This window comes from Nuphar pumila, chromosome 16 (genome assembly GCF_984573655.1).
Source record: "Nuphar pumila chromosome 16, dmNupPumi1.hap1.1, whole genome shotgun sequence".
NCBI lineage: Eukaryota > Viridiplantae > Streptophyta > Magnoliopsida > Nymphaeales > Nymphaeaceae > Nuphar > Nuphar pumila.
Genome location: NC_143264.1, coordinates 73,858,352 through 73,877,144, shown reverse-complemented (window position 1 = coordinate 73,877,144; position 18,793 = coordinate 73,858,352). Strand labels below are relative to the sequence as shown.

Sequence of the window (18,793 nt, the reverse complement as noted above, 5' to 3'; positions counted from 1 at the left end):
ACATTCTGGAAAGAAAACTATAGGTTGTCGTTGGGTGTTTAAACTTAAGACTAAGAGCGATGAATCTCAGGAGAGGTATAAAGCTCGCTTAGTCGCGAAAGAGTATGATCAAGAATATGGAATCCATTACGAAGATACATTTGCACCTGTAGCACGAATGGTTACAGTAAGATGTCTTATCACTATTGTGTCTATTAAAAAATAGAATATTTTTCAAATGGATGTTAAAAATGCCTTTTTAAATGGTAACCTTAATGAAGAAGTTTATATGAATGCTCTACCAGGTATGAAAATTCCTAAAGATAAAGTTTTTCGTCTTCGAAAAACTCTTTATGGATTAAAACAGACTCCCAAAGCCTGGTATGACAGATTTAGCAATGTAATGTTAGAAAATGGTTTTTCTTTATGTTATACAAATACTGTATTATTTACCAGAAAATCTGATGCATGTATTGTCATATTATTATATGTTGATGATATGTTAATAATAGGTGATGATGTCAAAGGAGTCAAGAACATTAAATCTGTTTTGACTTTAAAATTTGAAATGTCAGACTTAGGCTTTCTGACATATTTCTTGGGGATTGAGGTTGCTTACTCTCAACATGGTTATTTTTTATCTCAAACTAAACTTGCTTGTGAAATTATTGACAAATCAGGAATTTCAGATGACAAAATTTGTGAAACTCCTGAAATAGTGGACTAAAAAAATGAAGATTGATGACGGAATTCCTCTGACATATCTCACTCCTTACAGGCAACTGCTAGGTTCACTAATGTATCTTAGCATCACCAGGCCTGATATATCACATGTGATCCACATTGTCAGTCAGTTCCAACATGCTGCTACATCCATTCACATGAGTGCAGTTCTTCACATCATCAGATACTTAAAGGGAACTGCAGAAAAGGGGGTATTTTTGTCCTTATCTTCAGAATTAAATTTAATTGCTTATACTGACTCTGATTGGGGAGGTGACCCAAATAACCGTCACTCCACCACTGGTTTTTGTGTTTTCTTAGGAGAATCGTTGATTTCTTGGAGGTGCAAAAAGCAACAAAAGGTCTCTTTGTCATCCACCGAAGCCGAATATCGAGCCATGACATCTACAACCATGGAAATTGTATGGATTCAGCGACTTCTAGAGACATGGGAGTCTATATTAAAGAGTCAACAAAGTTATGCTGTGACAACAAAAGTGTAATATATATTGCCAAGAATTATACCTTTCATGAACGCACGAAGCATATAGAGACGGATTGCCACTATGTCCGAGAAGAATACTTAAAGAAGGTCATTGATCTCCCGTATGTGACGTCTGAATACCAACTAGATGATTTCTTCACTAAGGCTCTTTGTTCGCCTAGATTTAATTTTCTTCTTGGCAAACTTGCGGTTATCGCACCGTAAGTTTGAAGGGGGGTGTTAAAATGTAATCCTTAATGTACGTATATATATTCGTATATATATAGAGAGATACATATACATATATATATGTATACATCTCTCTCTCTCTCTCTCTCTATATATATATATATATATATATATATTCTCTTAATAACCCAAAAAGGGTATTTCTATAATTTTCTATTTTACGCATATTCCACTTGAAATATGATTGTATTTTTTATTCTTTTATTTTTCTTTTTTTCTTTTCTTTTCTTTTTCTTTTTCGTAGGTTGTGCCACCTAGGGAAGGCTCCCCAAAGAGTCATTGGGGAGCCTCCAACGGTCACAAATGTGACCATTGAGGGCTCCCAACGACTCCTTCGAGAGCCCCCCTAGGTGGCTCCTCTTGTGGTGTATAAATAGGGGACTTCCCCTTGTATTTCTTCAAGCTTGTGAGCTCAAGCTTTTCCTATTCTTCTAATATATTGGCATTTCATGCCTTTATGCATATTCGTATGCCTTTATGCATATTAGTGCAAGTGTTCTTTGAGTGCCTTTGTGCACATCTATTGTGAGGGTTTAGTGCTTGTATGCGTATTGTCTCATTGAAGATAATTTTACAAAAGGCACAAAGAGCATACAAGCAAGAAGTCCACGATGGGACAATACAAAAAGCCTTAAAAAGACAATGCCAACAAGTAAAAAATATATAGCTTTATAGAAGAAAGCTTAAAAAGCTTAAAAAAAACAAGGGTGAACATCCCCTATTTATACACAACAAAAAGAGAGAGAGAGACCATTGGAAGCTCCCCTATAGAGCCGTTGAGAGCTTCCAACGGTCATATTTATGACTATTGGGGCCCCCAATGACTCCATGATGGGGGCCCCAATTTAATAAAAAAAAAAAGTAAAAAATACATTTTGAATAAATAAAACCCTAAACTAGAAAAATAGTTGTTTCTAAAAACAACTTTGTGAAAAGATTAAAATGTTTCCATCGGGCAAACTAGACAATATATATATATATATATATATATATATATATATATTAACACCCCCCACAAACTTATGAAAAAATAACCGAAAGTTTGCTAAGGAGAAAAATAAGAGCTTTGGTGAAGAAGTCCGCCAACTGGTATTCTGATGTGACATATGACAATGTAATAGTTTCTCTCAAATATTCATCACGTACATAATGACAGTCCATCTCAATATGCTTAGTATACTCATAGAAGGTATGGTTGCTTGCAATATAAATTACACTCTTATTGTCACAGCACATATTCGAAGGTGTGGAGATGGCTATGCCCATATCACTGAGAAGACTTCGAAGCTACACAAGCTCCATAGTGGTAGTGGCCATTGCACGATATTCGGCTTCACTTGAGAATATAGATACTTTATGTTGCTTTTTGCATCTTCATGAATTCATAGTCACCTAAGAACACATAAAAACCTGTAGTTGAGACTCTATCATTGGGATTTCACCCCAATCAGCATCAGTATAAGCATATAAATCAAGTGAAGATGAGGATAGAAAACCCTCCTTGGTTATAATATTATTGATGTATCTGATAATTCTTAAGACAACACTCTTGTGCACAGTAGTAGGAGCATGTTGAAACTGACTAACAGAATGAATTGCATGAGCAAAGTCTGACCGAGTAATGGATAAGTATGTGAGAAACCCAACAAGTTGATGGTAAGGAGTAGGATCGTCGAGTAAAGTCCCATGTTCCAGTCTCAATTTAGCATTAATTACTTTTGTAGTTTCTAACTTCTTATCATCTGAAATATCAGACTTAGTACAAATATCAGTAGCAAGTTTCATTTGAGAAAGGATGTACCCTCTGAGAGAGTACGCAACTTCAATACCTAAAAAGTATCTTAAGAAACCTAAATCAGACATGTCAAAGTTTTCTTTTAAAATGTCATCCAAAGAATCATCACAAGAATTCAACTCTTCTTGTGGCAAGAGATCACATAAAAAGGGTACAATTAACTTCAATTTTTTTCTTAGTCTTCTCAAAACCATTTTCATTTTCTAAAAAAGTAACATCTTTAGAAACATATAGTTTATTATTTTTAAGATCAAAACATCTATATCCTTTTTAATTTTCTCCATAGCCCATGAATACACATTCAATGGCTTTTGGAGACAATTTATCTCTTTTATAAAAAAAACACAAAATACTTACAACCGAAGATTCACAATCTATTATAGTCGGGTGTTCTTTCAAATATTTTTTCATAAAGAGATATGTTTTGTAATGATGATGAGACTAATCTATTTATCAAATAGGTTGATGTTAGAGCGTCCTCAGCCCAAAAACTTTTTAGAATGTCTTTAGAAATAAGTAGTGTCATAGTGATTTTTAAAATGTGCCTATGCTTTCTTTCGACTAATCCATTTTGTTGGAAAGTTCTAGGACATGATTTTTTATGACAAATTTCATTTGATTTTAAATAATTTAAAACTCAATTAATATGTATTCACCACCCGAATCGGATCTAAGAATAGAGATGTTGCTTGAAAATTGATTTTTGACAATCATATGAAATTTTTTAAAAAAGAACATCTGATTTGAAATTAAGAAAGTATATCCATACATACCTAGTGAAATCATCAATAAAGGTAACATAATATGAATATCCTCATTTCAATATGACGGGAGAAGGTTCCCAAACATCGGAATACACTAATTCAAAAGGTCTCTTGGAGACAAAGGTTCTATTTGGAAAGGGAGTTGATTTTATTTTTCCAAAGATACAATCTTTGCAAACTAAATTTTTCTTATTATAAAATTTTTCCCCAGAAGGAAAAAGATACATCTTAAAAAAACTTTGATGTCCAGTCTTTTATGTCAAGTTTCAATATTTTTATCATATACATAATTACAAAAAAAGTTAAGGAGAATATTTAAATAGTTCATGTAGTAGAGATCTCTCATCCTATGGCCTTGTCCAATCAGCTCCCCGGACTAAAGATCCTACACGGAGCAACCCTTAGAAGAGAATGAGATTTCACATCCATGATCGGAAATTTGTGAAATGAAAAGAACATTTAAATTTAGTTGTAAAACAACTCTAACTTTTGGCACAAAAAAGTTTTTAAAAGAATTTAAAGTTCCAACACTTTTAATTTGTAAAGATGTTCCATCGGCAGTTAAAACATAGGAGATTTTTGAATTAGTGTATAAGTCGGATAAACCATTCGCAAGAGGTGTCATATAAAAAGAGGCCCCCGAATCAAGGATTCAAGAAGACATACCTGAAGGAGAAGATGAGGCTATTGCGGTACCCAATGTGGATAGAGATTTGAGTAGCATTTAAAGTACCTCTGACAATTGAGCAAGTGAAAAAGAATCTTTTCCCTTAATTGGTTTTTCCTTCCTTGGTATATTTTCTTCAACGGAAGCAACTTTATTCTTTGGGTTTTCATATAACTTTGGATAATTAGGTCGTATATGACCCGGTTCATAGCAATGATGGCAAATGGCTTTCTTATAGCCTCCATTATAGCTATTTTGCCTCCCAAAGTGTAGAGGCTTGTATGTTTTCATGTGATTGTCGGGCTTGGATACGACTAATACTTTGTTAAAATATTATGTCTCTTTATATATAATGAGATGTCACATGGGGTATTTCTCATGTATATATACTCCATTGTAAATTGAAATACCCATCAGGGGTATTTCAGTCCTTTTACTCAATAGGTGTCAATCACCCTAATGGGCTAACATTTTTACTTTTTTTTTTATTTACTTTTGCCTTTTACACATTTTTCTTTTTGACGATTGTGAAAGGGACAGCTCCATATAGCGGTTGGAGCTGCACCCTATGGCTTCTCTTTGTATTATAAATAGGCCTTAGTGGCCCTTGTAAACATATATTTTTTTGTGGGTGTATATGCAATAACAATTCTTTTTGTAAAACCCCTTTTGGGACTCAAGTTATTAAAGTTGATATTTTTTATGCCCTTGTGCATGTGTATCCGTGCTTTTGTGCACTTGTGAGTTCTCCTTTGTGCACACTTCGTGGTTCTAACATTGTGTTTATACATAAAATCTCTTTTTATAGAGATTTTCACATGGTATCAGAGCCTCGTTGAAGAAGGAGGATCATGTGTATCCTCATTTTCGAGTGCCTCGAAAATCGTGCCTTCAAGATTTTGAAGATTGAAGTGAGTCATCCTTCTCGAGCAATATTTTAGAAGCTTCTCTTGTCAAGAAAGACGTGAAAAACTTTTGAGGTACGTGGTTTTCTTCATCTTCTATCCTCTCTAATGGGCGAAAAAGACTCCAACTTCTCCCTTGGTTTTAAACTTAGTGGTTCGAACTATCATGTTTGGGCCGACAATATGGAAGCCCACATCAAAGGAAAGGGCCTTTGGGGTTACGTTTAAGGTTTGATTCCGGAACCGGAGCCTAAAATCACTTTGGTCGAAAGAGGGAAAATAAAAATTCTTGAGGGAGATGATCGAACCAAGGCTGTTGAAGAATATAGCAAAAAACATGAGTGGGAAATGAAGAATTTCAAAATCTTGTCATGGATCTTCTCCTCCGTTGATACGAGAATCAATGCCAATATTATAAAGTTCAAAAAGGCATCTCAAGCATGGGAGTATCTTGAAAAGATGTATACCTCTAGGGACTTGTCCCAAAAGTATTATCTCCAAAAGAGGGCATTAACTCTTCTCCAAGGGAAAATGACTATAAGGGAGTATTTTGCCGAACTCTCTTTCGTTTGGGATGAGCTTGTTATGGTCGAACCAAAGTGGAGTGGAGTGACTATAGAGTTTCGTCATTAGCAATTAGAAGAAGATCGATTTTTTAATTTTTTGAATGGGCTAAGGCCTGAGTTCGAGCAAATTAGATCTTCTTTTCTATCCTCCTTCACCTCTCCTTCTCTAGAAGACGTCATTACAAAATTAAGTGGAGAGAAAACTCGGATGGGCATTAGCAAGCAAAGTCCAAGTGTTCTTGCAATGCCCACAAATCAAGAAGAATGTGATGGGGTGAATGTGGTTTCTAGGCCCGAAAACAACTTGAGGACATATAAGCCTCCACATTTTAAAAATCAAAATCAAGGATCCAATGGAGGACAAGGTGGTAGAAGGGACTATAGCAAAATTGTGTGTCACTTTTGCAAGAAACCGGGACACATCAAACCGGTTTGGCCCAAATGGAAGAAATTATTGGCTATGGCTACCGCATCCCAACCTCAAAAAGAAGAATGGAGCATCTACTTTTACAAATGAAGCTCTCTCTTTGAATCAAATTATGGAAGCTCTTCAATCACTTCTTAAGAGAGACATTTCTGGTGCCGCCGTATCTACCCCTTCCAACAACTACGCCTTCATCCCAAAACAATTGGGGTCGGCAATATGAACCAACAAAGAAAATCATTTTGGGTCTTCCACATGAATCCTTCTCCTCCAATCATTTCTATCCAATGTCATGTCCTCGGTGAGGTTCAAAGCATTCATATCCTTTCCTATCATTTCCCTCCAAGTCTTCCTAGGCCTACCCCGACCTCTTTTAACTAATATATTTTCCCATTTCTCCATCCTTCTAACTGGAGCATCATTAGGCTTTCGCCGAATATGTCCAAACCACCGTAAACGATTCTCTCTCATCTTATTTTCAATGGGTGCAACGCCTACCTTCTTACGCATCTCCTCGTTCTGAATCTTATCTTTTATTGTATTTCCACACATCCATCTAAGCATACGCATCTCAGCTACACTCATTTTTTGTATATGATGTCTCTTGGCAGCCCAACATTCCGTACCATATAGTAAAGCGGGCCTAATAGTCGTCCTATAAAACTTTCCCTTCAACCGCAATGGCATTCTACGATCGCACAACACTCCAGTTGTACTTTTTCATTTCATCCACCCAACCTTTATCCTATGATTTACATCTTCATCAATTTCTCCATACTTTTGAATGATAGATCCCAAATATTTGAAACAATCATCCACCGATATTTCTTGCTCACCAAGCTTCACTACACTCCCATCACTACTTTGTTGCTTACTAAACCGACATTCCATATATTCTGTCTTACTCTTACTCAACTTAAAACCTCTTGCTTCCAATGTCTGTCTCCATAATTCTAACTTAGCATTAACCCCAGCTCTAGACTCATCAATCAAAACAATATCATCAGCAAACAACATACACCACGGCACATTTTCTTGAATTGATCTCGTAAGCTCATCCATCACTATAGCAAATAGGAAAGGGCTTAAAGCATATCCTTGATGTAACCCAACCGTTATAGGAAAATTGGTTGTCACCCCTCCACAAGTGCGGACATTGGTTACTACTCCTTCATACATATCCTTAATTATACTAATGTACTTGAGAGAAACACCTTTCTTCATCATTGTCCATCAGAGAACGTCCCTAGGTACTCTATCGTATGCCTTCTCCAAATCAATAAAAACCATATGCAAATCTTTGTTCCTCTCTCTATTTCTCTCAATAAGTTGTCTAAGAAGATGTATAGCTTCCATAGTTGATCTTCCAGGCATAAAACCAAATTGATTCTCCGATATCATGACAACCTTCCTCAACCTAAACTCAATCACCCTCTCCCAAAGTTTCATAGTATGACTCATGAGTTTTATACCACGATAGTTTGTGCAATCTTGTATATCACCCTTATTCTTATATAGAGGCACCAAAGTCCTCTTCCTCCACTCATTAGGCATCTTATTTGTCCATCAAATCTTGTTAAAAAGATTTGTCAACCATTCTAAACCTTTCTCTCCCAAGCATTTCCAAGCCTCGATAGGTATACCATCTGGGCCAACTGCCCTTCTTGATTTCATTTTCTTCAAAGTCTCTGCAATTTCTTTCTTTTGAATCTTGCGCATGAAGTCATGATTCATCTCATGAAAATGAATGGACAAGTCTCCAAGATCTTGAGCATGACTTTCATTAAATAGCTTATCAAAATAATTTTTCCATCTCTCCTTAATCTCCTCATCTTTGACTAAAACCCTTTGTGTTTCATCTTTGATACATCTAACTATACCCAGATCCCTCGATTTCCTATCTCTCATCTTTGCAAGCCTATAAATATCCTTCTCGCCCTCTTTGGTATCCAACTTGTCATAAACCTCCTTAAATACCTTATCTCTCGCATTTCGAACTACTTTTTTAGCTTCCTTCTTTGCTATCATATACTTCTCCAAATTCTCATTATCACGACTCTTACTTAGATTTCTATAACACTCTCTTTTAACCTTAATAGCTAATTTGACATCCTTGTTCCACCATGATGTATCCTTACCTAGCGGTGCACCGCCTTTAGACTCACCCAATACCTCCTTAACTACCTTTCTCATGCCACCCGCTATCTTATTCCACATTGATTCTGAATCCTCCTCAAGACACCAATTAACTTCCTTAACTACCTGCTCTACAAACATTCCTTGTTTAACTCCTTTCAGTGCCCATCACTTAATTCTAGGATTTATCCTATGTTTATCCCTTTTGCGGCATTGTCTAATTCTAAGATCTAAAATTAAGAGTCTATGTTGTGTAGCTACACTTTCTCCCGGTATAACCTTACAATCGATGCAACAACCCCTATCTCTCTTTCTAAGTAGGAAAAAGCCTATCTGACTCGTATTAACCCAACTTTTAAATGTTACTAGGTGAGACTCCCTCTTCCTAAACCAAGTGTTTGCTAAGATCATATCATAGGACAAACCAAAATCCTTTCTTCACTTTCGTTTCTTTCTCCTATACCATAGCCTCCATGGATACTCTCAAATTCATCCCTACTAATGCCTACATGTCCATTAAGGTCACCTCCATGGTATCTACCCCTTCCCCTCTAGGTAAAACTTCTTGGCTTTTAGACTCGGGTGTTTCATTTCATATGCTTCCAAACTTTTCTTCTCTTTCCGAATATTTTAAAAGTTTGTCACCATCTTTTGTTTCAACCATGGATGGCACTTCTCTTGAAATTAAGGGGATTGAAAACTTTGAAACTCAAAATTTCTTTATTCCCAAAATTAGATTTATACCTAAATTGAATTTGAACTTACTTTCCGTCTCTCAACTCTCGAACCTTGGAAGTGACATTCAATTTTCAACTAATAAATGTTTAATACAGGATCACCGGTCCGAGAAGTTGATTGGGGAAGGCTCTAAGAAGGGAGACTTGTACTATGTGGATTCTCTTCAAATCCCTAAAACCCCTTTTTGTAATGTGGCACAACATAAAGACATAAATGTTTGGCACAAAAGACTTGGTCATCCCAACATCACCAAGTTATCCTATTTACATTTTATTAAAAACCTTTGTAAAAGTACTTTCTCTTGTAATGATTGTATTCTTGAAAAAATAAAAAGTATGCCTTTTGAACAAAGATCTATGTTTACCACAAAACCTTTTGAAATTGTTCATTCGGATGTTTGGGGATCGGCACCCATCATATCTAAGGGAGGCTTTGCCTATTATGTGATTTTTGTGGATGATTTTTCTTGATATTGTTGGATATATTTCCTTAAACATAAGCATGAAGTGTTTTCATGTTTTAAAGCATATCATATGATAATTAAAAATCAATTTATTAGTAATTTAAAGATATTTAGGACCAATTCCGGAGGTAAATATCTTTTCAATGAATTTAAAAATTATTTTGAAGACTATAGTATTGTCCATCAAAGATCGTGTCCTAAGACCCCACAAAAAAATGGGCTAGCCGAAAGGAAGCATAGACATATCATTGAAACCACTAGAACCCTTCTTATTTCCCAAAGTATTCCAAAAAAAAATTGAGCCGAAGCGGCTCTTGCTTCAGTTTATCTTATTAATCGTCTCCCATCAAAAAATTTAGATAAAATCTCTCCTTTTGAAACTCTATAAGAAAAAGAACCCGATTATAATAGATTGAGAGTTTTTTGTTGTAAGTGCTTTGTCCTTACAGATAAGAGTGATAAAGTCTCACCTAAAGTCATTCCTTGTGCCTTTCTTGGCTACTCCGAAACCCAAAAAGGGTTTCGATGTTATGATACTAAAAATGATAAGTTATATGTCTCAAGGAATCTAACTTTTTTGGAAAATGATAGTGGTTTTGAAAAGAATGAATCTCATTTAGAAAATGCCGACTATTCCTTTCTCTTTGATCTTTTATCTAAGTCTTGGGTTCACGCAAGACCTATGGAAAATGATAGTGGTTTCTCTTTGTCTTGGGTTCACGCAAATCAACTCCACTGTATGCCTTCTAACTAACTGTGCCAATAAATAAACTAACAACACTAACTATATGCTGAATGCAGTTACTCTTTTACTCTAAACTATATGCAATCTATTACAAACCATGCAGTATGCTATCATGAGAAGAAATAAATCTAAACTACGACAAATAACGTATTATCCTAACTGCGATGAATACGCAAAAGGCTACAGTCTATATGCATTAATCTAATATAAAGTGAGGGATAAGAGACTTACCGTATGGCTCGCCTCCAACGGACGGGTTGAGAAGAAGAGAGTGGTATTTCCGCTCGTCGCGTTATGTCTCCCCGACGAAAGAGAACGAAGATGCTGGCAACAAAGAAACTAGAAGAAAGAGGACAAAGAGGAAGAAGGTAGAAGAGAGGGGGTAGAGGGAAACCGGCAGAGCGAGAGGAGAGAGAGAGAGAGGAGAGAGACAGAGGGGGTGTGGGCTTCAAGGTGAGAAAGACGCCCCCCTCTCTCTCAATACTATTATTTATACTACATACTTAGGGCTAATCAGATTTTTTAGAAAATTTTCAAAAAGAGTCCAAAAGTTTTCAAAATTTTCAAAAGACACCATTTTCGAAAATTATTTTCTAAAAACTTATTCAATTTTGCTAAAAAATCAAAAAAGGCTCTAATTTGCTCAATTTACTTTTTGATTGAAATCAATAAGACTTCTAACAAACAAGCATTCTTAACCATTTTTCACACATAATCATGCACATAAATCTATAAAAACTATGCATAATCAACCCCAGTATATCATAGGATTATGTTTTTTAGGTCCTTCATTTGCAATTGTGAAAGTTGTAAACTTGTAATATTCTCATTTTGGAGAGTTTTGAACAAACACACTAACATTTGGTTGTTAATGGTAATATGCATTTTCTGATGATGACATGATGTTGAGAAATTTGATTGTTAGTGATTTTGTTAATTTTTCATTGAATGCTCATATTTTATTTCTTAGATACTTACATAGACCAAGTTGTTGCATTAATGTTACTTTTACATGTTAATCTCATATTTTTTGGTATTTATTTGAGATTTTTTATTTCATATTGGTTGTTGCTTCATCAATAAAACATTTTTTTATTTGTTTGTATTTGTAGATATTTTTAAATGTTTTTTTAAGTTAAGTTTTTTTTAAGGCTTACACCTCGCTTTAGTTTCTGGTGGACCACTATGCTACGCCTCAATGCTTTTTCACAACATTGATTGCAAGTAAGTTTAAGCAGTGGCATTATCCAACAAGTGGACTGAGCGACGAGTTGTCCAAGTAGTACACAGTCAAGCCAAACCCCCGGTGGCTTCTTCCATGCCTGAGAATGTCATTCTCGTTGATGTTATGTTTCCGGTGGAAAGAATGGACTGGGTTTATGAAGGTGAGAGGGAGCCAATTGCTAAACTTAAGTAGAGATTGTAGAGCATATGCACTGACCATTACTTGAAGCTGAATTTGGAACATGATCTAACCTGGAAGATAAAGGTTTGGAGAAGATTTGGTGTTCTCCCGGTTGAGCAGCCACATGTAGAACCACATTTCAAAGTTCTGCAGGTTGTCTCCCACCGTACATCTTCCAGGTGCAAGGCAGGGTTCATTTTTTGCTCAGCCAATAGGGAGATGATCCTCTCATGGGTGCTCCACCGGGCGGTGGATTCTCTAATTATCAAAAACTGGATATGGGAGCTGCTCCCAACAAATCTTACTGCCTCAGGTCCAATGTTGGTGGCATCAAATACTCGAAATTGGTTAATTGCTCTCAGAGCAATTAAGGAGGACTCGAGACATTCGTGCCCGATGCCAATTGCTTTCCGACAGTAGATGCAAGAGTGGAGCTTCCTGAAGTGCATGCCTTGCCTCCTAGCATGTTCTCTTTTGGAGTTTAGATTGGATAGGGACACTCAATTTTTGTGGCCCGGGCACCCTCCAGATATAATTGACATAGATGATACTTAGTCATTTTTTGTACATACCCCATCTCATGTATCGTTGGTTGTCATAATAATATGGTTGAGGGGCCTTTTTCCCCTTTGTGTCCCTTGTCAAAAAAAAACAAAATACAAAGACCTAACCTCTTAAGTCTCAAGACTATCATCTCTCATCTAGACATAGAGACCTTCGATCATAAAGGAGTAGGGTTACAAAGGAAGACGATGACCAAGCACACCGAGAGAGAGAGAGAGAGAGAGAGAGAGAGAGAGAGAGAGAGAGAGAGAGAGCTTTGTTCGTCTCTTTGTAGGTTCCCTAATTCCAAAATTGTCTTTATTTATTTATTTTATGACCTTTTCTAAATTTTTTAATTTGCCAAAATTTCATAGTGTTTTTTGAGGGGAAAGAAAAAGCTATTTCCAAAATATCATGAGATATTTCCTTGCCTAGAATATCCCATGAGCAATATTTGTGACATTTCCTAGAAGAAACATAAACCAATTATGATGCAAATGGAAGCCTTGCAGTGGAATCACAATCTACTCAAGATCTATGCCTATGCTATTCTATGCTACACTAATCTATGATCTACATAAAATCAATGGAAATTAATGGACATTAATAGAAATTAAAGATAATGAGTCAATATTAATCAATACATCCCCATGAAAACTCTCCACAATGAATATGTATAGGGAAACCGAGAAAAACCTAATTCCTACTGTGGATCCAAGATGGATCCAATATTACAGTAAAACCCAAAAATATAATCCAAAAGCTAATATCCAAATAAACTAAACAAAAATCCAAAAAACATAAAATGATCAACGAATGGATCTTGGACCCAATCACATCTCGCTCCTGCCCTGTGTCAAATTATCAAAGATCCATTCCAATTATAAGCAAAACCAAAAGGACTAATGAAAAGCTAAGGAAACATAATCTTGAACTACAAAGCAAAATAAACAAGAAACCTAGTAATTGCCAAATCTGCTTAAATTATAAGTAGACCAAGGGAAGTCAATGAAAAACTTGGTAACAAATTTTGCATAGATTATAATCATATATGGATCAATATCAATAGATTCTTTAAGCAAATACCAAGCGAGATACAGAAGAAATCTAAAGAAATTATCAAAATCTGCTTCCATAATCAGCAATCCGAGCAAAATAAGCAAGTCGCCAACAATCAATGCAAAGTATAATACATCAGAAACCTTGCCAATTTATCAAATTGGATGATAAAAACAACAAAATCACTGGCATCTTAAGAAAATTGTATCTAATATATCCAAAAACGCATCAAAGGAACTTAGTGTAGTTGTCAAAATCTAGGACCATAGGCAAACCGAGCAAAGTCAATAAAATTCCCAAGCGAATTAGATCCTGCCAATGTGAAACGAATTCTATATACTCAAAATAAGGAATAAAAATGCATGCAAGTTCCTGAAAAAAAGAAAAATAAAAAGAAAATGAGAATACAAAGTAGATCGTTAAACAAAACTTGAGCAAGAAAATACCTCATCTTCCTGAAACTGCTCGTTGATCCTGATTTCATCCTCGCTCAATTCTGGTTCTTGACCACCTCTTGCAAGCTCCGCTAACCCGTCCAAGACCGCCTCCCGCTCGACGACCTCCGTTTCTGGCTCTTGATCACCGATTACAAGCTCCGCTAACTCGTCCACGACCGGTTCCGGCTCAACGACCTCCGTCCTCAAGTCCAAAGCCTCCGTCACACCTGAACCTCCTTCTCCGGACTCGGTCATAACGAATTTTGCCTCCTCCACCTCCTCATCATCATCAGCAGCAGAAGAACAAGCGCAAGCTGATTCGATCTCCGGCGAGAGATCGCCCTTCCAATCCTTGCTGTGACGGCCGGAGCTTCCGCCGGCAGAAGCTCGGCGGGAGGCGGACACCCTCGAGGGAGACAGGACGAAGTCCGAGAGCGGAATCGGCGGGAGTTCGGTGTGTTGATGGGATGACGGACCGGTGGCGGCGTCGCGGTGGGCTTCTTGGAGGGGCCCGTTGTCGGAACCGAGGGTTTTGACCCTCCAATTCTCTGAGAGGGGAAGGGAGCTCTGGTGCCTCGCCTTCCTCCCCTTCTTCATCGGCCACCGGAAAATCCCCAAATCCTCTCTCTCTCCCTCCCTCTCTCTGGAATTTGGGCGCTCTCTTCTTCCGGTCCGACGGCGCCGATAAGGTTCTTTTCAGGCAAATCTCTCTCTCTGACCTGTCCTGGACTTGAACAGGAAAACCCAATTTGGTTCGGATTTGGACGCCGAATAGGAAACCCAATTCAGTTCGACAGTTCGGATTCGGACGCTATCCAGTACAGAAACTGGGCCGGAGGCCCGGACCATACACAAGCCCGCTTTACGGGTACATTGGATCTAACCATAGATGTAAACCCAGACCCCCGCAATACGGTAATTCTCAACCAATATAAAAGATCAAGCCCGTTGCGTTCGAGGGTTTTGGGCTTTTGCGAGACACTGAAGGAAAGCGAGCGAGCAAAAATGTGAGCGTCTCTCTCTCTCTCTCTCTCTCTCTCTCTCTCTCTCTCTCTCTCTCTCTCTCTCTCTCCTGTGTGATTCTTTCTTCCTCTTAAACATGATTTTAGGGTTTCTTTCATGATTTCTTGACCCAGTTTTGGGGTCGATTGAAGGGCAATTAGGGTTCATTTGTGTGGTTAGGGACTTTGTTGATTTTGGTGAGTTCTAGAACCGGAAAATCCATGTTTCTTAAATGATTTAATCTCTTCCGGTGATAACTCTCTTCTTTGTGACACTGTGTGATGCCTTGCGTCTCGAACGCTAAGTTTAGGGTTTCGTGTTTTCTTGACTAAATGTTGGGATCGATGGAACGGGGATTAGGGTTTCGTTGTGTCGTTTTAGGGTTTGCGTGAGTTCTGGAACTCAAAAATCCATCGTCTTTGAGTGAGTTTGGTGGCAAGAACGGAATGCAGTGAATTGTAGGGACAGCGTCCTTCCTGCGTCGCATTATGGATTGGGGATTCTGTGTCTCTTCTGGTTGGGTAAGGAGTGCAGCTGCTTTGTTATGTCACATGGATACAGATGCGGATACGGGGATGCGTCCATTTTTTGTGAAATTTTCAATATGACTAGTATATAAAGGGACACGATACGGGGGACAAAATGGAGTATCCATGTGACATAGCTGGTTTGGCACTTGTCTGTGCCAACCTGCTCGCCCCATTAGCGATCAATTTACAGTCGCCCGTGATTATTGTACTCTCTTTCTCTTTCATCATCGTATCAACCATTTTCTATTAATTCAAGGTTCTGCTTTAATATAAAGATACAATGCATTCATTCTTATTACATACTGAGACAACACTCATGCATTTTGTAGAAAATTCCTAATTTTAATGCTTAGCTGATTCATCGTGACACTTTTCTTCCCAATTGCCTGCTTTACTTCACCGCATAGTAGAGTGAGGATTGCTCCTCATCTGATGATATGTTAGTGAAAGGGAGAAAAGTTACTGCCAGGGGAGAAGAAATTGGTGCACATTATGCAATCAGTCCCCTTGAGGATGACGTTGTTATAAGACACAGGCTCCTCACTCGGACCACCACAACAAGGGGCGAACCTCCTATAAAGAAGCTCCAGAAAAAGTTTGTGGCTTTTGCTCTTGAGGTTGACAAGGATTTGGATAACTACAGCGAGTGTGAGCGGCTTTACAAAGCTTTTTTGCAGGAGATGGCCACTTTTGAGCTGCCCCTCCTTAAGAGCAAGGCAGTTGTTAGTGGAAATCTTCGTGAAAAGGAGAATTTCAATGAGCTGCAAGAAGAGATAAACCGCCAAATCTTGCAGGCTCAGGCTGATATAGAGGATCTGAAGAAACAGCTTGACGAGAGCAGGATTGAGAGGCAACATAAGGAGGAATGCGAGACCATTAGAAGGTTAATTGTGATACAACCACCAAGGTCCGAGACTCAAAAGTATATATCAGATCTTGAGAAGGAGATAGCAATATTAGAGGCAGAGAACACTGCTGGTTCGAGGATGTTGGACCTACGCAGAAAGCAGTTTTCTCTCTTACTACATGTGGTGAGTTCCTCTGCTCTTTTCTTATAATGTCTACTCCTGTTTGAGGGAATTGGGACGGGGGCTCTTATAAAAGTCACAATGGCAGTAGTAATTTTCTCTTGCTTCCCCACCAGACTTTTTATATTTATATAAAAAGCCCATTGGTTGGGCGGGCCAAGGTTGCCAAACTAGAAAGCCAAAGCGGGAAACGATACGGGAAGCGGAAGCGAGAAGCAAGGCATTTTAAAATGTATACGAAGCGGAAAGCGAAGTTTCAATTTAAAAGCGAAATATGAATAAAAAATGAAGCAATATGGAATCAAATAAGAAACAAATAAAAACTAAAATAAAATTAATCATTCTTATATTTCATGATTTTTTTGTAAAGGAGTTAAATTTTTGTTAAAATCTAACAATGATGGTTACCAATTTAAAGAAAGTACATGAAAAGTGAGTGAAAGCCTCAGAGAAAATACATGAAAAAGATGAAAAGAAACATGAGAAAAGTATATAGTATGCATAGACCATGTGTATGAGAAGTATAGAAGAAACGTGGAGGAATCAAGCTTCCCATGAAGTTTCGGAAGCAAGGAGTATCATGCTTCCGAAGCGAATTTTCGAGAAGCGAGCTTCTCACCTACCTAAAAGCTTCAGGTAACTCTAGGGTGGACCGTCTCAATACGAGGTAAGGGAGATTTCCCATCATTCCGCCTCAGTTAGCCTTCCATCATAGCTGTCATTTCTCTGTGAAATTGATGGAATCCATTGTATGTTCTGAGTGATAACATTCACCCTTCACGTCCTTGGAAGTTCTGCAAATGATAGAGTGTTGTCGTTAAAACATCAATGTCGTGCATCTGTTTTTACCCTTTTTTTACTGTTGAATGTATGTACCTCCTCAAGTTCGCACAAATATATTGCGAACCTCTGAATATAGATAAAATTGCCAAGATTCACAATATATTTGTAAGGACCTCCTTACATTCGTACAAATATGTTGCAAAGCTTCAAATATGGTTAAAACCACCGAAGAGATTCACAATATATTTGTGTGAACTTCCTCACGTTCGCACAAATATGTTTCGAACATCCATTTGGTAAAAATCACTGTGGAGATTTGCAACATATTTGTGTGAACTTCACGTTCATATGTTGTGAAACTTCAAATACAATTAAAATCAAACTACAGATTCACAACATATTTGTGCGAACTTCCTCACCACAAACATGTTGCGAACTTCTAAGTATAGTTAAAATCAAACTAAGGAGATTCACAACATATTTGTGTGAACATTCTCACATTCCTACAAATATGTTGCTATCTTCCAATCATAATTAAAATCACTTAAGAGATTTGCAATATATTTGTGTGAACTTCCTCACATTCACCCAAATATGTGTGAACCTCCAAATAACCTTATGTTTTGAACCATATTCAGTGCAAAGAATAATTTCACAAAGTTACTACAATGAATGCACAAGCGCATAAACAAGAAGGCACTATTAACTGCAAAATCTAGAGTAAATTTTTTATTGGTCAATTTGTTCTTTTGCATCTCTCTAGGTGGATGAGTTGCAGAGCACGATTGATGAGAACCAACGAAGTTTGGCAGAGGAGCTAAGAAATGCTGTGGAAGAACAGAAGAGTTATACGGAAGAAACTAATGGAGCCCCGGAGGCCATGGCTGTTGACTAGAGAGTCTTCAGCACATCATAATCAAAAGATTCTGGCTACTACAATTGAAGGATACTTTGACTTCTGTACTCTTATCAACTCTGCTGTTTTCCATTATTGGGCCTACGATGTTTGTATACACTGTACGGGGAAAAAGGTGGTGATGTTTTCAATTTGAGGATTTTATGTTTGGTCAGAGATTGAAAGATTGTTTATCCCAAAGAAAAAAAGAGAGATTGACCAAGTTTTCTCTCTAAAGATTTGTGTTTGTACTGTCTTGAAACATGCAGTAGATCAGCCTTCTATTCTGTTCACGTTTCACTTTTGCATATGCAATTACTCTGGGTTATTGAATTGGTGTATCACCTCTCATCACCTATCACAAAGTATGCTCTCAACATTGCATGAACCAGATCAAATCCCTCTGGCGCATGATTGTGTCCGTAGCTTTCAGAGTTGGGCCATGTGGTCGTGCGGCCTGCCTCACTCGGAGT

The 18,793-nt window shown here is 37.5% G+C and overlaps 2 protein-coding genes across 3 annotated transcripts in view; one reads left to right on the top strand and one right to left on the bottom strand.

Annotated features, from left to right (window-relative positions):
- NHL8 (NDR1/HIN1-like 8) overlaps window positions 1-14,745 on the bottom strand; it is an 87,279-nt gene extending 72,534 nt beyond the window's left edge. Inside the window, exon 1 of the mRNA XM_089992169.1 lies at window positions 14,092-14,745. Coding sequence (XP_089848295.1) covers window positions 14,092-14,679 — 588 coding nt within the window. The 5' untranslated portion in view covers window positions 14,680-14,745. The remainder of the gene's footprint in view (window positions 1-14,091) is intronic.
- Window positions 14,746-15,039: 294 nt separating this feature from the next.
- LOC149813585 (THO complex subunit 7A-like) lies at window positions 15,040-18,613 on the top strand. Of its 2 annotated transcripts, none has more exons than XM_089992167.1 (3): window positions 15,040-15,089; window positions 16,025-16,645; window positions 18,189-18,613. In XM_089992167.1, the coding sequence occupies exons 2-3, from the start codon at window positions 16,052-16,054 to the stop codon at window positions 18,318-18,320; spliced, it is 726 nt and encodes a 241-aa protein (XP_089848293.1). In that variant the 5' UTR covers window positions 15,040-15,089; window positions 16,025-16,051; the 3' UTR covers window positions 18,321-18,613. The 2 variants fall into 2 exon arrangements, with proteins under 2 accessions (XP_089848293.1, XP_089848292.1); XM_089992166.1 differs by having other exon boundaries at window positions 15,944-16,645.
- The last annotated feature ends 180 nt before the right edge of the window (window positions 18,614-18,793 follow it).

Excerpts from the sequence above, each read along its gene's own strand:
- LOC149813585 (XM_089992167.1), top strand. The coding sequence starts at position 16,052 with ATGTTAGTGAAAGGGAGAAAAGTTACTGCCAGGGGAGAAGAAATTGGT. Across the intron at positions 16,646-18,188 it reads TTTCTCTCTTACTACATGTG|GTGGATGAGTTGCAGAGCAC; the intron begins GTGAGTTCCTCT and ends GCATCTCTCTAG.